General features: G+C 43.2%; 2 protein-coding genes and 1 long non-coding RNA gene across 7 annotated transcripts in view; 1 reads left to right on the forward strand and 2 right to left on the reverse strand.

Moving 5' to 3' along the window:
• LOC5514256 (receptor-type tyrosine-protein phosphatase S-like) overlaps positions 1-26,645 on the reverse strand; it is a 68,151-nt gene that overhangs the window by 14,435 nt on the left and 27,071 nt on the right. For 2 of the 4 annotated variants that reach the window (XM_048724745.1, XM_048724742.1), the window contains 24 exons: positions 19,560-19,730; positions 18,381-18,629; positions 17,721-17,900; positions 17,056-17,354; positions 14,580-14,721; positions 13,944-14,251; positions 13,447-13,588; positions 12,737-13,093; positions 11,857-12,147; positions 10,895-11,206; positions 9,987-10,304; positions 9,110-9,216; positions 8,485-8,683; positions 7,944-8,049; positions 7,434-7,659; positions 6,802-6,853; positions 6,613-6,727; positions 6,169-6,308; positions 2,422-2,588; positions 1,589-1,679; positions 910-986; positions 798-837; positions 622-719; positions 313-429 (listed from right to left, as the gene is read on the reverse strand). In XM_048724745.1, coding sequence (XP_048580702.1) covers positions 313-429; positions 622-719; positions 798-837; positions 910-986; positions 1,589-1,679; positions 2,422-2,588; positions 6,169-6,308; positions 6,613-6,727; positions 6,802-6,853; positions 7,434-7,659; positions 7,944-8,049; positions 8,485-8,683; positions 9,110-9,216; positions 9,987-10,304; positions 10,895-11,206; positions 11,857-12,147; positions 12,737-13,093; positions 13,447-13,588; positions 13,944-14,251; positions 14,580-14,721; positions 17,056-17,354; positions 17,721-17,900; positions 18,381-18,629; positions 19,560-19,730 — 4,304 coding nt within the window. The remainder of the gene's footprint in view (positions 1-312; positions 430-621; positions 720-797; positions 838-909; positions 987-1,588; positions 1,680-2,421; positions 2,589-6,168; positions 6,309-6,612; positions 6,728-6,801; positions 6,854-7,433; positions 7,660-7,943; positions 8,050-8,484; positions 8,684-9,109; positions 9,217-9,986; positions 10,305-10,894; positions 11,207-11,856; positions 12,148-12,736; positions 13,094-13,446; positions 13,589-13,943; positions 14,252-14,579; positions 14,722-17,055; positions 17,355-17,720; positions 17,901-18,380; positions 18,630-19,559; positions 19,731-26,645) is intronic. The other 2 variants (XM_048724743.1, XM_048724744.1) reach the window with 2 other exon arrangements.
• Positions 3,099-5,893, reverse strand: LOC125561177. 2 transcript variants are annotated; one of them, XR_007307193.1, is made up of 2 exons: positions 4,079-5,893; positions 3,099-3,899 (listed from the first exon to the last, which is right to left on the reverse strand). It is a non-coding gene; the product is annotated as an uncharacterized LOC125561177 (long non-coding RNA). The 2 variants fall into 2 exon arrangements; XR_007307194.1 differs by having other exon boundaries at positions 5,219-5,240.
• On the forward strand, positions 19,996-25,092 carry LOC116606358. The gene is made up of 2 exons (XM_048724751.1): positions 19,996-21,224; positions 24,369-25,092. Exons 1-2 carry the CDS (start codon positions 20,410-20,412, stop codon positions 24,892-24,894), a joined length of 1,341 nt encoding a protein of 446 aa, XP_048580708.1. The 5' UTR covers positions 19,996-20,409; the 3' UTR covers positions 24,895-25,092.

Consider the following 26,645-nt stretch of genomic DNA (forward strand, 5'->3'; position numbering starts at 1 on the left):
AGCAACTCCTGCATGGTCGAGAGCAGTACTTGGGAAATACAAAAGCAAAAGACCATCGTAGCTGACTTCAAAATATGAACATGATTACGTTTCATAAAAAGGAATCGTTCAAGCAAGTGCTAAAGCGATAGCCCCATAGAAATAAAATTGTTTGAAATGCAAGATATTTGAAGAAAAGAGAGCCCCTTTTACTTTGAAAATACTATTGGGCCTTTGAGGTTTTCGTGCCACAAATAAACTATATGCTTTTCAAAAGCTCTTGTGTTGATATATTGTAGACAGGGTGAGAGCGTTCATTGAGGTTGTATTCACCTGGGACATCACAAATGTCCTGATAATGTAGTCCGCGAAGACTTCGGTTTTACGTAGGGTGACTCTGAGATTACAATACTTAGAGGTGCTGTCGGGCCAGTACTGGTGACATTTTTTCTACAAAAAATAAGAATAAGATCATGACCCGTACTTGAATGGGTAATTGGATGGTCATGGTACGGCACCTAATCAATGCGTGTACAACTCTCCGTACATTTCCTTTTGAACATGACTTTTAAAAACTTTCACACGCTGACGGTCACATCACGCTTTCGCGTCACGGTGCAACACGTGTAGCACTCATCGTACCTTGTGGCCTTCAATAAGTCCTGTCAGCATGACGATCACGCAGCGCCTCTCCTGCCACATCATTCTCCAAAAGTCACCGCTCGAAGGCTCCACACATCCTGAAAAGTAGTATATTGAGCACCAACCAAGGCGCGATTTTCGTGTTCAAGTGACGTCACGCATAATGCAAATGTTACCTTGAGTGGCGATGTACGCTTTGGGCGAACCATCGTAGTCCTGAGAAAAAAAAAGACACTAAAGGTTACAGAATTCTGTGTACCTTTTGAAGGCGCGTGTTTTATCACTTACTCTGAGGTAACTCGCGTTGATGTAATCCGAGTGTGGATCATTGCTGAGTTTCTCTAACACCACCCGGGAGTGATCATCTATGAAAGTATTGAAGCGAACATAAGATCTATACTGATGTGTTAAAGTTGATCATATGTGAAACGCTTACAGGCTATTCAATAAGCACTATACAAAACCAACTTTTTTTGGAATTCAAATGAGACGTTCCAATGCACATTGAGGTATCGGTAAAATGAAGACACAGCCCCAACATTTTGAACCTCTCGAGGTCCCCTCTCGGCCTCAACATTTCATGAACCTTATTCGAAGTCCCCTTTCGGCCTTAAGATTTTGACGCTCTCGAGGTCCCCTTTCGGCCCCAACATTTGAAACCTCTCGAGGTCACCTTTTGGCCCCAAACTTTTGAACCTTTCGAGGTCCCCTATCGGCCCCAACATTGCGAACCTCTCTAGGTCCCCTATCGGCTATAAGATTTTGATGCTCTCGGGGTCCCCTTTTGGCTTCAACATTTTGAACCTTTCGAGGTCTTGTTTTAACCCCGACATTTTGAAACTTTCTAGGTCCCCTTTATTCAACCTTGGCACCATCCAACTTATCAGGAGCTGCCAGGAAATACATTAAACGCTTGTCTTGTGTCGTGAGATTACATATTGTGCTTATAGAAACAAAGTAAGCTCACATGTGACGATGTTTGCATAGCGGTTCTTGGCTTTGTTCACACGCTTCTTTGCTGCTTCCGACGGGTGGTGTTTGCTAAGTTTGAACAATTTCTGGTAAAGTGATAAAACATGTTATGTCAGCAGTAACAGTGGAAATTATCATATAGTGCGACCAGATTGTACTTAGAGACAATTAATCGCCACAAGCGTTACATAATGCATACTCAGTTATTGCTTATTTTAAGGCCAAAGGTATTAAAGGGTTCCTGAACTTTCACCAGCCGCGCTTGCCTGCGTCACCATCTTGAACGAGTTACGAATGGATCCAAGCATTTGTTAGTGCTTGGCGTAAAAAAACTCTTTGTTGGCGAGATCATGAAAACACAGTTTGCTCAAAGTAAGTGCTCATGAGACAGCCCATGAGATCGAGCTTTGTAAAGAGAAAAGGGGCTCATTAAGTGGGCGTCCACACTAACACGGATTTGATTCCATATACTACGATTAGGCCTTCCTTCCACACTAACACGGGGGTCGGATCCAGTGAATCCGCATACTTTTGAAAACGCTGTCGAAAGTGAATCAAAATGAATCCGTATACTTTGGTCCGTAGTGTGGACGGTCGAATTAGAATGAAAACGATGGCGTCATATGGCAGACGCCTCTGTTGCTATGAGCATACAAATATTATAACAATGACGTCACGCCCTATCTTTCAGCGTTTTCTAGCTTTTGAATCCGTGTTAGTATGGACGACTCCAAAAATGCGACTCTGGAGGGAGGGTGTGTTTGTGGTGGTGACGGAGGGGGGAGGGGGTAAGAATAACTAGTAGCACATTGATGGAATTTGTTGAACCTTGAACTCGGCCTCAAGGCGTGCATTGTTGTTTTGCTTGGCGCGGTTGAAGTAGTCCACAAACTGTAACACGGGAATCGGTCCGTGGGTGTCTTCACTGATTGCCTCGCTGTATATGTCCGCTAGATCAGGAGATGCGTCGGGGACATCCCCACTCTTTGGCTCGTCTAAATGCGACAGGTTTAATTAATTGAATGTGTATAGTCATATAAAAGAACGTAGTAGTTTTGAGGGGTCTGGTCATATCACGCATTTTATATCATATCACGCACTATATATTATATCAAGCGTTTGATATATATCATATAATGTATTCTATTCTGATAGACTCGAGCTCATTCCTACCACTGGACGAAATAAAATATTTAATAACCTTTAAATGTATAACAAAAGGTGAAGAAATTTAAACTTTAGATACATTTCAGTGTATCTTTCAAGAGCCTGAAATGTTAACTATACGTACCTTTCAGTACGTTTTTATAGGTCTCGAAATGTTCATTTCGAAACCTTTAAGAAAACCATTGAAAGGTTCTTAAATGTAAACTTTATGAAACTATCCTGAACACGTAAATCCATTAAATTTTATCTTTAAATCTCTTTTAAGTTCCTTAAATGAACCTTAATGTAACTTTCCTGAACTTTAAAGCTTTTAAATTTTATCTTTAAATTTTTTTTTAAGGTGTTTAAATAAACCTTTATGAAACTATCCTGAACACGTAAATCCATTAAATCTTATCTTTAAATCTCTTTTAAGTTCCTTAAATGAACCTTAGTGTAACTTTCCTGAATTTGTAAAGCTATTAAATCTTATTTTTAAACTTCTTTAAAGGTCTTTATCAACGTTTATGGAACTTTCCTGAATTAGTAGTCATTAAAGTGCACCTTTAAAGCAATCATGCACTCTTAGAATCATTAAATTTCACCTTTAAAATTTGAAAGTTATCTCACTTCCATATTTACGACCCTACCTGGCTCACCATTAAGATGGTACCTACCTGGCTCACGGTTATCGTAGATGTAAGATGGTACCTACCTGGGTCACCCTCGTTGTAGATGTAAGATGGTACCTTCCTGGCTCACCCTTATCGTAGATGTAAGATGGTACCTACCTGTCTCACGCTTATCGTGGAGGTAAGATGGGACCTACCTGGGTCACCCTTATCGTTGATGTAAGATGGTACCTACCTGGCTCACTCTTATCGTAGATGTAAGATGGTACCTACCTGGCTCACCATTAAGATGGTACCTACCAGGCTCACGCTTATCGTAGATGTAAGATGGTACCTACCTGGCTTACCCTTATTGTAGATGTAAGATGGTTCCTACCTGACTCACGGTTATCGTAGATGTAAGATGGTACCTACCTGGGTCACCCTCGTTGTAGATGTAAGAGGGTACCTTCCTGGCTCACCCTTATCGTAGATGTAAGATGGTACATACCTGTCTCACGCTTATCGTAGATGTAAGATGGGACCTACCTGACTCAAGGTTATCGTAGATGTAAGATGGTTCCTACCTGACTCACGCTTATCGTAGATGTAAGATGGGACCTACCTGGCTCACTCTTGTTGTAGATGTAAAAATGTACCTACCTGGCTCACCATTAAGATGATACCTACCTGGCTCACCCTTATCGTAGATGTAAGATGGGACCTACCTGGGTCACCCTTATCGTAGATGTAAGACGGTACCTACCTGGCTTACCCTTATCGTAGATGTAAGATGGTACCTACCTGGCTTACCCTTATCGTAGATGTAAGATGATACCTACCTGGCTCACCCTTATCGTAGATGTAAGATGGTACCTACCTGGCTCACCCTTGTCGTAGATGTAAGATGGTACCTACCTGGCTTACCCTTATCGTAGATGTAAGATGGTTCCTACCTGGCTCACCCTTATCGTAGATGTAAGATGGTACCTACCTGGCTTACCCTTATCGTAGATGTAAGATGGTACCTACCTGGCTCACCCTTATCGTAGATGTAAGATGGTACCTACCTGGCTCACCCTTGTCGTAGATGTAAGATGGTACCTACCTGGCTTACCCTTATCGTAGATGTAAGATGTTACCTACCTGGCTCACCCTTGTCGTAGATAAAAGATGGTATCTACCTGGCTCACCCTTGTCGTAGATGTTAGATGGCACCTACCTGGCTCACCCTTATCGTAGATGTGAGATGGTACCTACCTGGCTCACCCTTGTCGTAGATGTAAGATGGTACCTACCTGACTCACCCTTATCGTAGATGTAAGATGGTACCGACCTGGCTCACCCTTGTTGTAGATGTAAGATGGTACCTACCTGGCTCACCCTTATCGTAGATGTAAGATGGTACCTACCTGGCTTACCCTTATCGTAGATGTAAGATGGTACCTACCTGGCTTACCCTTATCGTAGATCTAAGATGGTACCTACCTGGCTCACCCTTATCGTAGATGTAAGATGGGACCTACCTGGGTCACCCTTATCGTAGATGTAAGACGGTACCTACCTGGCTTACCCTTATCGTAGATGTAAGATGGTACCTACCTGGCTTACCCTTATCGTAGATGTAAGATGATACCTACCTGGCTCACCCTTATCGTAGATGTAAGATGGTACCGACCTGGCTCACCCTTGTTGTAGATGTAAGATGGTACCTACCTGGCTCACCCTTATCGTAGATGTAAGATGGTACCTACCTGGCTTACCCTTATCGTAGATGTAAGATGGTACCTACCTGGCTTACCCTTATCGTAGATCTAAGATGGTACCTACCTGGCTCACCCTTATCGTAGATGTAAGATGGGACCTACCTGGGTCACCCTTATCGTAGATGTAAGACGGTACCTACCTGGCTTACCCTTATCGTAGATGTAAGATGGTACCTACCTGGCTTACCCTTATCGTAGATGTAAGATGATACCTACCTGGCTCACCCTTATCGTAGATGTAAGATGGTACCTACCTGGCTCACCCTTGTCGTAGATGTAAGATGGTACCTACCTGGCTTACCCTTATCGTAGATGTAAGATGGTTCCTACCTGGCTCACCCTTATCGTAGATGTAAGACGGTACCTACCTGGCTTACCCTTATCGTAGATGTAAGATGGTACCTACCTGGCTTACCCTTATCGTAGATGTAAGATGATACCTACCTGGCTCACCCTTATCGTAGATGTAAGATGGTACCTACCTGGCTCACCCTTATCGTAGATGTAAGATGGTACCTACCTGGCTCACCCTTGTCGTAGATGTAAGATGGTACCTACCTGGCTTACCCTTATCGTAGATGTAAGATGGTACCTACCTGGCTCACCCTTGTCGTAGATAAAAGATGGTATCTACCTGGCTCACCCTTGTCGTAGATGTTAGATGGCACCTACCTGGCTCACCCTTATCGTAGATGTGAGATGGTACCTACCTGGCTCACCCTTGTCGTAGATGTAAGATGGTACCTACCTGACTCACCCTTATCGTAGATGTAAGATGGTACCGACCTGGCTCACCCTTGTTGTAGATGTAAGATGGTACCTACCTGGCTCACCCTTATCGTAGATGTAAGATGGTACCTACCTGGCTTACCCTTATCGTAGATGTAAGATGGTACCTACCTGGCTTACCCTTATCGTAGATCTAAGATGGTACCTACCTGGCTCACCCTTATCGTAGATGTAAGATGGTACCTACCTGGCCCACCCTTGTCGTAGATGTAAGATGGTACCTACCTGGCTTACCCTTATCGTAGATGTAAGATGGTACCTACCTGGCTCACCCTTATCGTAGATGTAAGATGTGATCCCGAGCTCGATTGCTCCTGTGGTAACAGCGGAAATGTCATCATCCTGATCAAGCAAGACACTGTCCGTCTTGGATGGAGGGGGACGCCTACGCCTACGCCTACGCCTAAAATAAATAGTTATGTATTATTGCTAGTATTAATCGATCAAAGGGAGCTGACAGAGAGAGTGGCAAGAAGTAAAAAGGGTGAAAGTATTTGTACGATAAAAGAGCAAGAAAGAAGGAAAAAACAAAAATAACAACAACAACAAGCAAGCAAGGACGCAAAGACATACAACCAAAAAAGCAAAGCAATGACAAGAAGGCAAGCATACAGACAGGCAAGAAATAAAGCACAAACAAACAAGCAAGCAAAAAAAATCAAGAAAGCAAGTTATTGGGATATTAGATTGCGTATTTTAGGATTGACCTTTTCCAGATGACGACTAAAGCTGCGACAATGGCAATGATAAGCAATGGGAGAACTACATAAGCCGCCATCTGTGCCCCGCTCGTCTGAGCTTTCATCTGCGGCACTGCTATTTCTAGATGATAAGAACAGGATAAACATGAAATGATGGCCGAATACAAGACACATGGGAATATCTTTCAAAACTACCTTTTGGCATTGATATGCTTGCAATAACTGCCTCTTTTCCCGTTAGTGTAACCTGTGGAAAAAGAATACAGTTTTAACAAAAAATCCTCGCAAGTATTCCACAACTTACGCAATCATATAATTGGCATCATAAATCATCAACATCCTTACCACCATGATCGCCATCATCATCATTACCCTATCATTATCATCAGCATCGTTATCATCGCCACCATGTTTATAACCATGTCAACCACTATGTTTACCACTGGTAATCACTTTTAAACCACAACAATTACTATCACCACCGGTAATTGTCATCATCATCACCATCATCGTCATTATTATCATTAGTAATAAAAATATTATCATCATCTTTAAACGGGCCGCGGATTACCCTACTTAAAGGATCCAGGATCACCAAGGCCAACACTAAGCTAAAGGGAAAATGGCAAAAAGTAAGGATGGCTCCAGCCTCTCACGCGGCCACTACTATAAAATAACATCTTCGTCGGCCACATTGTTATACAACACCACTAACCCACTTATCAGGTGACCCATAAAACATCGTTTTTGCTTCATCAAAATTATAATAGTTACCACACGTAAAACTTTGAACAGATAAACAATTGTATAATCAAATGAAATGTTACCTCTGGTGTTACAGTAACAGCTCTTTCGTAAACCTTGTATTTCTTTCCTCTCTGCAGAGGGATGTTCTTGTAAATACCATAAATCTTGCCGTCACCAATAGTGAACACTGCGCCTGGGTCAACAGCATCCGCAGAAAGCTCAGCCGCGACAGAATACTCTTTCGCTATCTCTCTGCGCTTGCGCACACGTTGGTCTGTCACGTCCTCAACAAGGACATGATAAAAGCTAAGAGATATTGATAGCACAGTGTTTCAGTCAGCCATATTATCATCCTACAAAATATCAGGTCTAAGAAAGCATCCATTTCAATCGGATGTTTTAGGGAAACTTCTTCTTAAAACTGGCTATTTCGCATTTCTTTATACAGTTTGTCTTATTGGACAAAAACAAAAGTAAGGTGTCAAATACTAGAGCTCTAAAAAGAGGACTACCTTTTAATCATGAGTACCCCTACCCTCTACATTCATGCAGTGTGCAGCTGTTAACGGTTGCTTGGCATACTCTCTCACCTTATCGGTCCATTTGTAGGCTTCACCGGCCACAGAGTGACGTTCACGTGCCCTGTGTTGGTGCCGTTCAATAGCTGCATGTAAGGTACTACAGGAGCCAAAGGATCTACAAGCATAATTAAATACCGTCAGAGCCATTTTAACGCTCAATTTGTTTAACCGCTCGGATCCCTTCTAGAACCAAGACTTCCAAATAAGCCTTCCCTCTCTGTAGGGTCGCTCCCCATAAGGAGCATAATATATAGTTTCTTCGACAATCAGTGATTTTTAGCAACTTTGCTTATCTTTAAACTGTTTAAATCAATACTAGAAATTCCTTGTTGTTCATACACACTAGTTGGATCATAGCTTGTATGTGCCAAATACCTACAGACAGGGACGGGGCAGACATACTTCATAGTGAGCCCCTTCTCTAATACTCATGCCCTTCCCCAAAGCATCGCCGCATGGTATTAGTGTCCCTTGCAAAGCAATCAAGTCGATTGTTTTATCTTCATTTGCATTCATTTGCATTGAATACGACGTTTGAACTTAGCCTTACTATCTATCAGCGTCTCGGCAAGTACGGTCGCACTGTATTCGCCGTCCCCACACTCGGTGACCGCTTGAATGCGCAGGTCATATCGGGTACCAGGGACAAGGTTGGGTACCCTGTGTGACGTCACGCTTCCGGCACTCAGAACACGAATCGCGTTATCAGAAAACGATGAATCGTATGGCTTGGAACCACGCAGAGAGATCTGGGATATGACAGAGGAATCGAATGTTTTGGTCCTTGTTCATATCACTAGTCTATTAACAGCTGCAATGACGTATCAATAAAATTGTCAGACCAACTAAATAACCAGGCGTTGAATGGTATGGTCTATGTTTCATATCGCTTGCCTACAAAGAGCTGCAATAATAAGCCAAAAAAAACACTATTGTCAAAATGAAAATGAACCGGCTGTCCTCACGGACTGGCTAGAGACGACCAACTGGTCCGCAAATATCAATGGAGGTATGATCAACCATCTAACTACAAACGACCAGCTAACCCGACTAAAGGACCAAGTCCGCCAACCTAAAATTCACCAAACCTCACCTAAAAGCTAAGGAAAAATGACTAAACGATCCGCCGATCCTAGCCAGCCACTGAAAGCTAATAAAATTCATCGGTGTTTTACCTTGTAACATTCTATGGAGGCCCCCTTTGTGTCGGGTGCCGTCCACTCAAGGTCGACCTCTCTTTTTGTGGAACCCGCCACGACTAAGCCCTTTGGAGCGTCAGGCTCTGTAACCGACACCAAGAAGAATTACAGCAGAGGTGAATGCAGGTCGATAAATTGGATGGGCGGGTAAATCCACCCTTTTTAGCAAACTTTTGTATGAGGTACAGAGCCGTAGCAGGGGGTGGGGCACTGGGGGCACGTGCCCCCCCCCCCCAATATTTTAAAAAGTTATAAGGGAATGACCAGTAGGGGCGTGGCTGTGCCCCCAATATTTTCTTAATGTTTCTTTATCATGCCCCTCCAATATTTTGAGGCCTGCTACGTCACTGTGGTATAATGAAAAGGTCCAAACTCATGTCCACCCGCCCTTTTCCACCACAAGTCTGGTGGTATTATGAGAACTAGGACAAGGTCGGAAAGATCTTGTGTGACGTCTGGAGAAATGCCCGAGCATGTTATCATGGAAACAAGTGAGGTTGTTGTTTATTGTCAAGTGAGCTCGGTCTATTCCCATATATCCGAAAACTGTGAGTGTGTGGCCCTTTAAATTGGAATAAAGTGGAAGATTTCAGCCCACTCCTCCTTCTCCTCTTCCCCAGTCCCTTCCTCTATATCCGTATGTAAAATCGAAAAATATATGCAGCTGGATTCTTGGATTCTAAAAACGCGTATACTATTCGTATTGTTCTATCAAGAGATTGCTTTCAGCTTAGAGTATAAGGGCTGTCCTGTAATAAAATTTGTAAGCTGTTGAATAATTGAATCAATTGTATTATACATTTGCTTTAGTAATAATCAGCCATTGTCACTCTAAAAGTATCAAAGTTCCTACCTGAAGTTTCGAGACGCATTATGTCACTATACGGGCCTGGGCCGACTTTGGTAAAACCACGAACTATGACGTCATAGAATGAGCACGCAGGAAGCCCGCGTAGTGTAACTGACGTCATCGATGTGTTGAATGATTTTGATGACAAGTCCGAATAATCAAGTGCTTGTGACTGATTGGTTAAAACTCTTGTACTCGTGATTTCATAAACTGTCACGTGACCGTTGCTTTGTTCTGGCGGAATTGCATTCCAGATGATGGTGTGATTGGAGCCATCCGCTGTATGCAGGACAGTGATGTTCGCGGGCGCAGAGCTCGGAACTACACAAAATGCACTCGCTGTTAGTGGTTTTTATAAGTGAAAAGGTGAAAAAGAGATAAAAGTTGTTGTTTTGATAGAATCTCGTGCCATTATGGGTTAGCGAAGTATTAGGCTAAGTTCCAACGTCGTATTATCCATGAGCCGTTTTCAATGCAAATGCATGCAAATGAATCAAGTCGATTGTTTCATCTTCATTTGCATGCATTTGCATTGAATACGGCTCATGGATAATACGACGTTGGAACTTAGCCCTAGTGCGTTATAAAGCCCCTTGTTGTTGGCCATGTGCCCAAGTGTGTAGATGTCAACAAATGAACATTGACAATATCTCTACACGGTCAATTATAGTTGCCAACTAAAAATTGCTCGTGCAGGTAGGGCTTTAAGGTTCAAAGTATATCGAGCATTTTGATATCTAACAAATTTCTTTTTCGCTTGGCCTAGTCAAATTTGTTTTCTTGAATGTTCCATTCAGCCGAGAATTGCTTGTTCATTTTTTTTTTTTTTTGATATTTTGGTTTGCTCGATTTTCGTTATCGACCTGTAGGTTCCTAATAGCTTGATAAGCTAGTGTCATATCATAACATACCGTATTCTGGTGTAGTAATAGTAACAATAACAGAAGGAGGTCCAATGGCTACCGTTATCGCCTGTACTGATATCACGTACGTGAAAGCCCCGCGCATGAGCAAAGAGTGCTTCTCAACTTGGCCCGGGCCTCGGAAAGTCACGTGACCTTTGCAAGCAGGGTCAAAGGTGCTTGAGTAGTTATAGATGATTAAGTAGCCCGTGATGATGCCATTCGATTGAGATGGTGGTTGCCATGACAATGTCATGATTGGCGGGAGAAATCCCTGAGGTTTACCCAGAGAATATGATAGACCGAGAGGCTCACTCGGAGCTGTGGGAAAATGTCAAGAAGATAATTAATCGCTCATTCCAAACCATTTCTAGAATGTATTTTCTAATAGGAAATAAATGTTCCCATAGTCAAATCAAAATGGCTACAAAGACAGGGCCATAGCAGAGGGTGGGGCACTGGGGGCGTGTGCCCCCCCCCAATATTTAAAAAAATTATAAGGAAATGACCAGTAGGGGCGTGGCTGTGCCCAATATTTTCCCCAATGTTTCTTTATCGTGCGGCTCCAATTTAGTCGAGGAGGAGGGGTGTAAAAAAATCGACTCACTACACAAAAGGTTTGACCACAGATTCTGATAGCTAGATACCCATAGCTTACGAATTGAATAGTTATTTATTGAAATTGTGGGGTAAGAGAGGCCTGCTACGTCACTTTATTCTGCCCCCAATCTTACGTGGCCTGCTACGGCTCTGAAAGAAATAAACGAAGCGGAAAGTTTGCCTTACTCAAACAGCATGAAGCGAAGTCAGGCGAAGAATTATCAATTCCATATTCGTTTCAAGACTTTGAGTGTAAATAAAATCTCTTCCTATCATTGATTCTTATAAACCATCCAATGAGCATTGTACTATCACAATGAGAGTTGTAAATTAAAGCAAACAAAAATGGTAGTTATAGGGATGTCCACTACCTGCTTGACTGGTCCTGAAATCTAGTTCCGCGCTCCATTCGCCATTCCCCACTTTGCTGGATGCCCTGACCTTGGCCTTGTAGTGTGTATACGGGGCAAGGTACGTCAAGCGGAGCCTCGTTTGCGGTAGGGGAGAGTCTATCGTGATTGGACCACTCGTATTGACGAAGTTGATCACGTGTGAGATTACTGGGCCTTCGCCATCACCAGGAATTACTGCTGACCAGGAAAGAGTTGCTGACCGTGGTCCCACATCAGTAGCTCTCACATCCCTTGGGTTACTAGGCAATCCTTGATTAAAACATTTAGTACAAAATACATCAGGTCTTGGGGAAACGCCGTGCGCCATTCCAACTGCAAATACACGCAAATGAACCAGTAGTCCAGTTTCGAGGTCCACGGTGCCTGCTGGTCATAGGCACTGAGGACGCATAAATACAATGCAAGCCTCGGTTTCAATTGAATCGATTGCAAATACAAGCGGGATCATGAAGTATTCACAGGTTTTTGCTTTGTTTTATTCCAAGTTCCAGAGGATTCTCGCTGTTATGCGCATGAAATTTGCCTCAAGTCGAGGCTTACACTGTATTTATGCGTCCTTAGTCTGTAAGTCCAGCGGTCATAGTGGAACTAGAAATTGGGCTATTCGATTTCTCCATGTTCATTTGCATGCAATGTGATAAGATAGCTTGGTAACATAAATAAGAGGGATGCCTATTTTTTTAAAAAAGAGTCCTATAAAGGATTAATAGAATATTAATGTAAATTTTATCGTTGTCAATCCCAGTGGGATTTTTTAAACAGAGAAATAGAAATAGTAATAAAATACTGTTCACAAGCGCAAATAAAGGCCCTGCACCTTCAATTAGATATCACTCACTTAGAGTCGTCCCAACGGTCACGTGACTTGCAACCATCCCGCCTCCAGGCAACCCGGGGTAGCTCGCATAGCACGTGATATTGCGTGAGCAAGGTACATCTCTTCCACTAGGAGCACGGCACGTGAAGGACTTAAGCACGTGATCAGCGGATGTGTAGTTGACCCGAAGCACGCTGGTGGCTCGTGTAGGCAAGCGAGAGATCCCCTGCGATAGTTGCGTCATCTCTTTCCCAGACGAATACCATTCAAAACCTATTAGGCTACCGTAGCCACGTGCAGAGCACGTGATATCGGTATGGCCATCGCGTGATGTGGGTAGTGTTTGATCGCTGATTGGCTCGATCACAGGGATAATGTCTATAAAAAATTATATATATTTCAATGCATTCTTTCGGTAACATTTTTTTTTTACTTGTAATTAGGGCCAAATTACACAGCTCACCTCCATTCGTGCACCAAGTACAAAAGCCATTAAAATGTAGGCGAATTTGCGCTTGCGTTTCTTAATTTTCATATTAGAAATATGCTTTATTGCATGTGCTTGCGCTTGGGTCTGGCAGGTTCTTAAGTGTTGCGTCTGGACTTGTGTGAGAAAGAAACCCTAAATATGACCGAATAACGTTCAACTTAATACTGTACTTGATAACCATTTGATTTTTGCTAGCCATGTCTTTACTACAAGGGATATCAAGTTGGTTAAGTGCACTTACATGTGCTGCATCCATATAACTCCATCCGCACGCAGTTTGCGCCTTTTCTTGCCGTCGGCATCAGTCTGACAAAGCGCGCTGCGAGCGGTACTTTAAAATAATTTGCACGAACAGATTTCTCATCTTCGTTTCCAGTAAATACCTGCAAAATAGTGCAATGAATAGTGAAGCTTTTCCGCAAGCTATAAGAAGCTTAACTTAAATCATGAACGTTGACAATAGCGTCTACTAGGGTTAATTTAAACCGCAGAGCTACTCGCCAAAAATGCGGTTTTCCGCCTATAGCTTATTGATTATAGCGGATTGAATAGATTCATTATAAGCCAGGAAGATAAAGTGTATATCTGCTCTCCCTCCTTGTAATGGTTCCACAAGTTCATACCGATTAGAGGATTAAAAATCACAACTAAAAGGTTTCAAACAGAAAACCCCGCATTCGTAACTACAATTATTGTTATGAAAAATTGCAAATTGCTAGATTTCCTGTGTAGTGACACCTTGTCTGATGGCATCTCCTGGTCCCTGTACCCCAACCACCGCAGGCCGTCATAACTGTAGACCACCCTGTAGTTCTTGACCCAGTACTTATTTCCTACATCACCCTGGGTGGCCACCCCGGTGACCGTATACACCGAACCCAGGTCCACCTGTAGAAATTCTGAAGGCCCTGACGTCACGCTGCACCAGGACGAGGCTCCGTATAGGCGCCCGTTATTGGCTGCGTGGGAGTTGTTTATTTTAGAGGACGCGGTCACGCGGGAAGATGGGATGCTGCCGGATTCAAGTCCGAGAGCGGTGAAACATTCTGGCAACAAGGAACAAAGCATAGTTATTTGTTCTTGACTCTTGTATCGTGATCACTGAAATATCAGAAAAGTTGTTTTTGTTCTCAATTTCCTACAATTTCTTAATTAGTTTTAATTCCAAATTCGAATTATTACGGCCAGGCACGGTATGAAAATGGTAGGATAATGCCATCTTAGTTAATCAGGGAATAATTCGGGTCAAATAGCTCCAGGAGCAGGAGTAAATTCGTCGTAAAACCTGGCGTTTACTAGTTATCAAACTCCCATAAAGCCGAAACAGCGATCCACAAAATTCCTTCAATTGTTCTTCAAAGTCTTGCGTTATACCTTTAGGGCGTCCATATACTTCCATTCTCATGGCGTAATATCTATGTTTTTCAATTGGCAGAAACTGGACAAATCGCGCAAGCTGAGGATCAGGGAAGTTGTGTTTGACGATACTAATCCCGTCTCTGTTGCCGCTGAATATCTACAGAAAAAAAATCCGTAAATAAATGGAGCCGGTACCGAGGAGCTCCATAGATATAGTTTGTGAGGTTGTCAGTGCAAATGGTGGATGGCAATTGCCAAGTGGCAGTTATACGACTAGTGATTATTGCAGGCCCGTACCCAGGATTTTTCTTGGGGGTGCGAAATCCGAAAGTGGACTTTCAACCGTTGTGTGTGTTTGTGTATGGGGGGGGGGGGGGGGGGGGGGGTGGGGGTTCGCACCCCCTGCGCCCCCCCCCCCCCCCCTTCGGGTACGGGCCTGTTATAGATAGTGATTATACGTAAAAATGAAGGTGTTAAATAAACTCAAGCGATGGCAAACCATACCTCAATTCCTTTTAATAGATAATCGTATGTTTTATTTTTCTGAATTTAAAAAACACACATTTTTGAAAACTCGGTTTTATTTGTCAATCGCCATTTGCCGCTTGCACTAACAACGTTTTTTGAAATAGGTGTATACAAATATGGTTAACTTGGCGACTTAGTTTTTTGGTGATCGAGCGGGAGCCCTGTGGCGTAACACGAATTTGGTGGCCCGCCCCTCCGCATGCGCACCGCTCTCCGCTGGTGAGTTGAATTAATTGAGAAAAAGAATTGAGAAAACGTTAACACAGACTGGATACTTTAATTATTTGTATAATCCCTGATGATACCATGCATCTATGTTTTTCTTTCAACCCAAAGTCACCTCCAAAGCAGCTACCAAAACTCGGTACAAGTGTAACCACTATACAGTCTTAATTAATCCGGAAAAAAAAATCCACGCAAAAGGAGCGAGTCATCAATATCACGAAAAGGGACTTGAGGCCGAATAGGGTGGATGATTTTGGACACTGTATATCACAATACGACTGGAGTGAAATAAAAATTTGTCCGCGGACCGCGTGGACCGTGGACCGCGGTTTTCTTTGTACTTCGTACAAAGAACAAGTAATAAAGTCTCATTTCGTAGAAAAAAAAACGTAAATTTGTTTACAATCTTTCAGGCGCACGATGAGAGCTCTATGAGAGCGGTGAAAGCTCCATGTCAAATCATCTGACAAAGATGAAACCTGATTTGCGGAAAAGTAATTGCTTAAAATGATCAAATGATGCAAGCCGCAATTCTTAAGGCCCGTCTACACAAGCACATTTTATGTGGCAAATTTATGTGGCAATTTTTATTTGCTCTTGTAGATGGTCGACAAATATTTGTTGTCAATTTGCGTCAGTAATGATTTTGTACAGCGGAGAGCATACAAACATACAAAATAAAGGCTAGGGTACAAAAAAAGATGGCGCCCATGATACACGACGAATGAGAAGAAATGCTGCAGCAATAGCCGCTGTTATGACGATGTATAAAATAGAAAAAAAAACGAGAAAATGTTGGGTGAAGGCTTGGAAAAGTCGTAGAGAAGCACAGGGCTTAGCGACTAATCTTGTTGAAGAATTAAGAATAACGGACCTCGATGGATTTCATAACTTCTTCCGGTAACAATAAGGAAACAAGTTTATCTGTCCATCCTTTCCCGGAGGCCACCATGTTTGGATGCGCCAATGGTGGAGACTGGGTCTACTTTACGGAGACTGGGGTCTACTGAATTCAAAATACTCGCCACATTCTATGTGGCGTCTCGTCCACAAGGACAAATTTCGATATTTAACAATTTTTATTTGCCAAATAAAGGCAAACGTTGGCTTTTCGACAAATGCATTTGCCACATAAAAATTTCCCAAATTTGATCATCTACACGAGCAAATAAAAATTGCCACATACACATTTGCCATCTAAAATTTGCTCGTGTAGACGAGCCTTTACAGTGTTCACCTAAAAGCATTGGAATGCTTCCCTCTGTGATGAAAATTCACTAAAACTCGACATATTTGAAAATGGCGAGATTTAATCAGCAAAAACTCAGCAAATTGATTATTTAAACTTGCTAATTAAAAATGATTGATAATAGGTCCAAGAGAATTTTGAAGATTAAAAACAAAGGAAATATTTAATATAACCTCCAACCGGACAATCTCTATATGTCATTTTCCAAAGTCCCTTGTTTTATAGTCAAACTTGATGAATAAAACCACAATTGAGAGGACACTTCCCTTTACGGACTTTTTGATCCCGAGGGTGTCCTGATATAGAGGTTCCTCTGTTCCATATGAATAGTCATTTTCGAGAAAAGGTAAAACTAAAAAGCCAAAGATAATAATCCCAGCAAAAAAAATAATCAGGAATAACGATAATTATAGCTGCTTTAAGGGACGCGCACTTTCCCGCTATCATCATCTATCAGTTGCACGCTATTTCTTTGTGTCCGCTTCTCACCTGAGCTTTGTTAATATAACTCCAAACGGCGCCATCTGTTGATATTTCGATTTTATATCGCTTAGTCCATTCTTTATCATTAGGATCAGGATCTCCTTGTGTCGCAACTGCACAAACTTCGTGTAACGCCCCAAGATCCACCTTTAACCAGGGAGAGTTATCTCTAGGCACCCATACACCAGTAAAATGCAGACGAGCTTTCGATGGAGCGTAATCATCATCCCACTTAGAACTCGCAGTTAGTCTAGCATCAGGGATAACTGTTTTGTCTGACACTCCGACCGCGGAAAACGAACAAGCTTGAACAAAACGCAATGTTGATAAATTCAGTTCCACAGAACATGCGTGGTGTGTCTGCTTGGGAGTTTGGGAGATTTGCTAACTTGCCCACTTATCGTTTAATCACATTTTCGAATTTCGCGGGCTATTTTCCTACACATAATACACTGTAAAAGAAACTTCTGCATTGTTGCTATTTTAGTATGATTGCAATTTAGTGCAAAAGGCGCAGAGGGGGTGGGGGGTGGGGGGATGCAGCGAAGGCTAAATAAATTACTGATATTGCCTCCTCTGAGCTGGACCAAGGAAACAAAGACGACCAACGTGACTCCACTCCGAATTTTCTAGGTTTGTATTATTGGTATTTGCTATCATTAATGATTTACCTTGTTTCGTAGTGTAGACCTCCACCTCGCATAGCGTGAGCAATGGGACATTAGACTTGATGGTTAGGTATCTGCCTGGCATGGCAGGTATGCAGTAGATGGACCGGACCCGAGCGTCCGGTATCGCGTACACGTCACCACACTTCGGGTTAGAAACTCCACCGCGTGTTCCGTCTTCCCCTAAAATGCAAAAAGGCAAGTCCAGTATTTTTAACGTAACCGTAATCTGCGGCATAGCCAGGATTTTTAACAGGAGGGCCCAAAAGGTCCTTTCAAGAACTTTCAGGAGAGGCCCTAAAGGTCCTTTTTTCCTGTATTGTAGATATTCTCATACATTTACTTGCTAAAAGGAGGGGGGGCCTGTGCCACCCCCTGGCAACGCCTCTGGTAACTTTCTCGCCTATCGCCCTACTGTTTTTTTCATTGGCTTGAACATTTGGAATTAAAACAAACGTCAACTCAAAGCTGAAATCATGGGTTCCTAACGAGCGGAATTAAATTTTAAAGATGCCAAAATACAACCAACTTTGTATTCAATCAAGAGAGCATAAGATAACTATGCTTTCTTGATTCAATGGATTAACATATCGCTACTTTTTGGGATCCGGAAAGCCCTTTTAACTAGGATTTTTGCTTAAGCATTCAATTTGTCATACTCACCAATCCTAAGCTCGAAGCTCCTAAGCCTGTTATCTTTATTGTCTTCTTTGTTAACTATGTAGACCTCTGTCACATGTGTACTGGTACCGAGGTCCACCATCCACCAAGGTTTAGCGTCACCGTTATTTGTGTGACTGCACATTTGACCACTGCCATATAAAGGTGTCAGGTCGCCGTCAACGGCTCTATACGCATACCCACCAGAAAAACTTGAGGATTGGGAGGCTGTTTTATTCTTTGCAACATTTTCTAGAAAAAATCAAGATACGACATCTCAGACATACGACATATTTAGAGGTTAAGAATTGGTGTTGACCACACCCAAAGAGCTATGCCCTTGATTTTGCGGGGGGAGGGGGGGGGCTTTTGCCGACGTTCACCCTCTTTTTTATGGGAGTAATCACATCCCCACCCCATCCTCTGAGCTTTACACTCTTACACTGTACATAGTTGGTCTGGTACAAAGCATACCCTTGTTATAGGCTCTACCTTTTTGCCTCCATGTTTGTTAGGGAGTGGTAACTCTTTATTAATTGTTTGTATTTGAAGACAAAAGGTTTGACTCAAAAGAATCATGCTTGATTGAAATCTGATACTTTATTGAGTAATATCGCTTAGTTCGATAAGTTACTCGCTCGGAAATTAGATATCAATATGTATTAAATAATGTATTGTACGTGAGCGTAAAAAAAAAACGCAGCGTGGTTATCGTTCTTTGGTTCCTGTTGTATAAATAGTCGAAGCAAATTTATAAACCTAATAAAGTGTACGAAAATTAGTGTCTTTAAGTTAAATAATCAGTTGACTTCCAGGTTGAGATATTAAGATGATGGTAAAACTTGTAACCACACAATGATCTTCGGCAATTAACTAAGAAGACAGAGGGGAAGTAGCTTAGCGAGCATATATTTTCTTATGTATTTTGATTGACATCTCGATCTACGTCACAAATGACTGGACCCGGGCCTTCCAGTTCACGGCCTTTTTTCCGAATGTTGACCAAAACACCTCAATATTGCAGATTTGGGTTATTCGCGTGACGCACATACCATTTTGAAGATAAAAATATACAGAATCGACCAAATATAACAATCTAACAAGGACTTTAAGTATCCCCCCGGGGTGCAAAGGAACAACAAAAAATAAAAACACAGACGTCAATTAACCAGGACTGCTCACCTCGTGTGTAGACCTCGACCTCGCAAAGAGTTAGCGCATCCCAACCAATGAGCCTTATTCCCACATATCTGCCGTTCATCCGAGGATTACACAGAATAGAGATCTTCTGACCAGCAAGGATCCCGTATTTGTCTCCGCACTTCACGTTATTCATGATATTTTCGTTGTCACCTTGAGGTAATTTCAGTATCACATTCATGAGGTACATGCCATTTCCGGTAATGCCATTATTATACACGAGGTAATGTCAGTATCATACACGAGGTAATGTCAGTATCATACATGAGGTAATGTAATGTCAGTATCATACATGAGGTAATGTAATGTCAGTATCATACATGAGGTACTGTCAGTATCATACATGAGGTAATGTCAGTACCATACATGAGGTAATGTCAGTATCATACATGAGGTAATGTCAGTATCATACATTGTTGGTCAGCGGTCTGCTGGTCAGCGGCAGACCGTTTCACTGTACGATTGAAGTCCGCCATGTTGGATTGGAAATAAATGTACAGTCACTCATAGTTAGCTCATTGCTCGTCCTGTGTACGCGACTTGGTGTCAGAAGTGGGATATGTCGAACCCGAAGAGACCGGAGCTAAAGCAGGCCGGAAATATTAGCGAAAATTCCAAAAACTTCGAGCTCCGATTCAACGATTACTGCATACAAGCGAACTATCGGGACCTGGGAAAAGGCCCCGGAACAGAACGCCTGGAACACTACAAGAGCCCCCTTCTAGAAATATCGGCATTGCGATCCTCCCTACCCGATGAAGCTTTGTCCGTCCTTAGATACACTATCGAGCCACAAATATGAGGAAGAGAAGAAAAAAAAACATGGATTTGGATGGAAAAACTACGAGCCCACTACACAGGCACCACAGGGAGCTCGCTGTTGACCGATCGATTCAAGTTCTGGACGTCATGTCAGCGGAAACATGAGTCAATACAAGAATGGGAAGTGAAGGTCCGTCAAGCTAGCAGCCTTTGTGGCTATGGAAAGCTCAACGACGAACTATCCCGAGACAAATTTATCTTTGGTCTCAGTGAAGAACAGATGCGAACAGAGCTGCTGAAAACAAACATCAAACCTGACACCTCAAAGAAAACTTTGACGGATGTGGTTTCTGAAGCAAAATCAATAGAATCTGCAAAGAAGACAAGTAAGCTCATCGCTGACTCGTCGGCAAAAGGAATCGAAGAGGAAGTACATTGGACAGGCCTTAGACACAGCCAAATGAAACTGCGACGAGATCCAGAAACCTGCTTTGGGTGTGGCGACCGAAGAGGACCCCACCCCTGGAAGGAATGCCCCGCCAACGGCAAGTCATGTTCTAAGTGTGCTGGCAATGATCATTTCGCCCGAGTCTGTTTAGAAGAACACAATCCCCAAGCGTCCGGTTCGAACCAGCGACAACAACAAGCGAGAGGAAGACCTCAGGCAAGGGGATATAACCAGCGCAGTCGGCGGGGCTATCCACGTGCCCGCGCCTCGCCTCGACCAAGGGATGTCCATTACACCGATATATGTGAAGAGCAGCAATATGGTTCAGCTCCCAACCCCGACTATGGCTTCGATATGTACGCACTGGAAGCACAAGTACACAACATAGATACATACAGCCCCTCCAAAAGCCCGGGAAAGCGCTATTTCACAACTCTACCACTTTCAACGACAGGGTCGTCTTTCAAACCGGTCAAGTTTCAGATCGACACAGCAGCTACCTGCAACACGATGTCTTACAACACACTGCAGTCAGTGCTACCAGACGCAGAAATCAAGCTGTCCCCATATCTCCTGTCCCCCTATGGAAACTCTAAGCCACTCCAACCAGTTGGCCAAGTAGAACTGGTATGCGACAAGTCGGACAAGTACGAAACACTAGTCTTCCAAATCTTACCAGACTCCTGCATTGGCCTTAAGCCTGCACTACTCTCTGGGAGCGACAGTGAACTCCTCGGACTAATCAAGGTGCAAGCAGAGGAGATTAATTCCCTTTCCTCGTCAGTGGTCCACACTGCCACCAAGACCGAAGATCTTCCAGGGTTCCAAACGACACCTCCAAAAGTAGGTGAGGTCAGTCAGCACGGCATACGTCCACCCCACGAAACGAAAACACCCTTGGAATGCAACCACCTTCCTAAAGTACACGGAATCACCACAAACCCGTGTCAGCCCACTCCCTCTCCTTCAGCGCCAATCAGGGTTACAAAAGACCTCCGCCTCCAGCCACCGGGCAATCTGAGAAAGGAAGACATACTTACTCAGTACGCCGACAGCTTTGAAGGACTCGGATTCTTGGGTCCCCCTGTACACTTCCAGTTAGACAAAAGCATACAGCCTGTTCAAATACCGGTTCACAGAATACCAGTAGCCAAACTAGAAAAGGAGAAAAAAGGCCTGGACCGGTATGTCAAGGCCGGTGTCCTCGCCAAGGTGACCGACCCAACAAGTTGGTGTTCAAACGAGCTAATACGAGAAACACCAAAGAAATTCAGAGTGTGCATAGACCCAAGAAGCCAAACAGTAAACAAGGCCATCAATCGCCCAATACACCAGATGCCCACCTTAAACGAACAGCTTCACAAGCTAAGTTCAGCGAGATGTTTCTCCCTTGTTGATGTCAAAGAAGGGTTTCTACACACTCCTCTCGATGAGGAATCGTCATGGCTGACAACAATGCACACATCATACGTAAGATACCGTTGGCGCCGCCTACCATTTGGAATCAAGAGCGCATCAGAGGAGTTTCAGATGCGACTGTTAACCGCACTTGAAGGCCTGGAAGGCATCATATGTATCGCAGACGGCATCCAAGAATTCGGAGAGGGACATATTTCGAAGAAGCTGAGAAAAATCACGACAGACGATTCGTCGCCCTGATGGAACGCTGTAAACGAGAAATATCAAGCTCAATGCACAGAAGCTTCAGTTCAAGCTGACAGAGCTCAAATTTATGGGAACCATAATCTCGGACGAAGGAATGAAACCGGATGCAGACACGATAACAGCCATAACTGAGATGCCAACACCAAATAACAAGCAAGCACTACTTCGATTCATTGGAATGGTGAACTATCTCGCGCCGTTCTGCCCAAACCTGAGCACAGAAATACAGCCGCTGCGCATGCTAACCCAGGACGCCGTTACTTTCAACTGGACTGAAGCACAAGATAGAGCGTTCAAGAAAGCAAAACAACTGATCTAATCAGCTCCTGTCTTAGTCTACTATGATCTTCACAAGCCAGTCGTGCTACAGACGGACGCCAGTGACTATGCTGTCGGTGGAACTCTGCTCCAACCCAATGACGAGGGTAAACTCCAGCCGGTGGCTTTCACTTCCTCAAGTATGAGCCCAACAGAACAACGCTACTCACAAATCGAGAGGGAGTGTTTGGCTATCTGTAACGGTTTCCAGAAATTTGACCAGTGGCTATACGGCAAGTCAGATATCGAAGTTCACACCGACCACCAGCCCCTCGAAACCATCATGAAGAAACCTCTCAACAAGGCTCCCGCACGCTTACAGAAGATGATCATGAAGTTCACACCGACCACCAGCCCCTCGAAACCATCATGAAGAAACCTCTCAACAAGGCTCCTGCACGCTTACAGAAGATGATCATGAAGTTCACACCGACCACCAGCCCCTCGAAACCATCATGAAGAAACCTCTCAACAAGGCTCCTGCACGCTAACAGAAGATGGTCATGAAGTTGCAGCTCTATCAATTCAAGCTTACCTACAAAAGAGGCCCGACCCTCTACCTGGCCGACACTCTCTCTAGAGCAGCCCTTCCTCAACCCATTGCCGCTAAAGTAACATCTTTCGAAGTATTCCGCACAGAGATGGCGGCCAGAGACACCGACAAGAACCCAAGGCTAACAGAGAACACTGAGAGCCAAATAAGGGAAGAGACAAGCAAAGATACTACATTGGCAGCCTTACAAGACGTCATCATACATGGATGGCCAGAAGACGAAACACGCCTGCAACATTCGCTCCGCCCCTACTGGTGCTACAGGGACGAGCTGTCAGTACAGAACGGCATAATCTACGAAGGCATACAAGTAATGATAACCCAATCAATGTACAAAACCATGCTCTACAAGATACACGCAAATCATTTTGGCGCAGAATCCAACATACGCATGGCACGTGAAGTCCTATTCTGGCCAGGGATGAGGAAAGCAATTCAGGACGCATGTGAATCCTGTGGCACTTGTGCCCAATATGGACAATCAGCCCCAAAGGAACCCATGCGGTCTCTACCCATACCCACTAGACCATGGGAGATAGTCAGCCAGGATACATGTGAAATAGACAAGCAGAACTATTGGGTCACGGTCTGTCACTTCTCTGACTGGATTGAAGTGGACAAACTGGAAGACACCCTGGCTCCCACAGTCATCGAGAAAACTCAGGCACATTTTGCGAGATATGGCATTCCGGTGAACTGCCATACTGACAACGGTCCCCAGTTTATAAGCAAGGAATACAAGACAGTTCTCAGCTGACTATGGCTTCAAGCACACAACGTCGTCGCCATATCACCCAAAAGGCAATGGAAGAGCTGAGGCTGCTGTCAAGGTCGCAAAATCAATGCTGAAAAAGGCAAACGACTTTCAAAACGCGATGCTGATGTACCGAAACACCCCGCCTCAAGGTCACACCTACTCGCCAGCGCAACGCATGTTTTTGAGACTTACAAGAACCACACTACCCACCACAGAACAACTCCTGGCTCCATCCATGGTAAACTTTGAAACCGTAAAACAGGAAATAGTCAAGAAAAGGAGTGAAACGAAAGCGTACTATGACAAGACAGCAGGAACACAGCAAAGATCTCTTGACATAGGCAACTATGCCTACGCCAAACCACGACCAAATCAACGCGGGCAACCATGGCGCTATGGTGAAGTCGTCGAGAAAGATGAAACAGCAAGGTCGTACACAATACGAACTCCGCGCGGAATCAACATCAGGAGGAACAGAGTCCAGTTAAGACCCGCAGCGCCACCACCAACTGACGACCGACTGCAGATGATGGTGATGAGATACCCAGCATCGGAGCCTTATATCGCCAATCCAGCCCAGTTCAGTCAGCCCACAGGGATCACCCACAATACACCGCAGATACACAAAAGCCAGGTTTCGTCACACCAGGCTGAAGAGATCAATAAATCAAACCCCATGGATGGGCTCGCGGTAGAAATACCTCTGCCTCAAGACACCCAAGGACAACCGGAAACGCTCAACCCGGCAAGACAGACAAGATCTGGGAGGGAAGTCAAAACTCCACAGAGACTTAAAGATTATCTTCTCAAGTAGCTGATGTTTAGAACCACTCTTCAGGGACCATCATAGGAACACTGTAGAACGTTATGGTTAACCGTTAAGGCGTTGTTTGTTTTATTTTATTATAATTTAATTTTCGTTAATAAGGGGGAGATGTTGGTCAGCGGCAAACCGTTTCACTGTACGATTGAAGTCAATCATATTGGATTGGGAATAAATGTACAGTCACTCATAGTTAGCTCATTGCTCGTCCTGTGTACGCGACTACATGAGGTATGTCAGTACCATACATGAGGTAATGTCAGTATCATACATACGGTAATGTCAGTATCATACATAAGGTAATGTCAGTATTATACATGATGAGGTAATGTCAGTATCATACATCAGGTAATGTCAGTATCATACATGAGGTAATGTCGGTATCATACATTAGGTAATGTCAGTACCATACATGAGGTAATGTCAGTATCATACATGAGGTAATGTCATTATCATACATGAGGTAATGTCAGTATCATACATAAGGTAATGTCAGTACCATACATGAGGTAATGTCAGTATCATACATTAGGTAATGTCAGTATCAAACATGAGGTAATGTCAGTACCATACATGAGGTAATGTCAATATCATACATGAGGTAATGTCAGTACCATACATGAGGTAATGTCAGTACCATACATGAGGTAATGTCAGTATCATACATTAGGTAATGTCAGTATCAAACATGAGGTTATGTCAGTATCATACATGAGGTAATGTCAGTATCTTACATGAGGTAATGTCAGTACCATACATGAGGTAATGTAATGTCAGTCCCATACATGAGGTTATGTCAGTATCATACGATGAGGTAATGTCAGTATCATACATGAGGTAATGTCAGTATCATACATGAGGTAATGTCAGTATCATACATGAGGTAATGTCAGTATCATACGATGAGGTTATGTCAGTATCATACATGAGGTAATGTCAGTATCTTACATGAGGTAATGTCAGTACCATACATGAGGTAATGTAATGTCAGTCCCATACATGAGGTTATGTCAGTATCATACGATGAGGTAATGTCAGTATCATACATGAGGTAATGTCAGTATCACACATGAGGTAATGTCAGTACCATACATGAGGTAATGTCTGTATCATACATGAGGTAATGTCAGTACCATACATGAGGTAATGTAATGTCAGTCCCATACATGAGGTTATGTCAGTATCATACATGAGGTAATGTCAGTATCACACATGAGGTAATGTCAGTATCATACATGAGGTAATGTCAGTACCATACATGAGGTAATGTCAGTATCATACATAAGGTAATGTTAGTATCATACATGAGGTAATGTCAGTACCATACATGAGGTAATGTCAGTATTATACATGAGGTAATGTCAGTATTATACATGAGGTAATGTCAGTATCATACATGAGGTAATGTCAGTATCATACGATGAGGTAATGTCAGTATCATACATGAGGTAATGTCAGTATCATACATGAGGTAATGTCAGTATCATACATAAGGTAATGTCAGTATCATACATGAGGTAATGTCAGTATCATACATGTGGTAATGTCAGTACCATACATGAGGTAATGTCAGTATCATACATGTGGTAATGTCAGTATCATACATGAGGTAATGTCAGTATCATACATGAGGTAATCTCATTATTATACATGAGGTAATGCTAGTATACATAGGTTATTTCAGCAATACACCAAAAACTGGAATTCGACTCTGCCAAATATTTGTCTTAAACCTGATGAAG

The sequence above is a fragment of the Nematostella vectensis genome, chromosome 3, assembly GCF_932526225.1.
Source record: "Nematostella vectensis chromosome 3, jaNemVect1.1, whole genome shotgun sequence".
Taxonomy (NCBI): Eukaryota; Metazoa; Cnidaria; class Anthozoa; order Actiniaria; family Edwardsiidae; genus Nematostella; species Nematostella vectensis.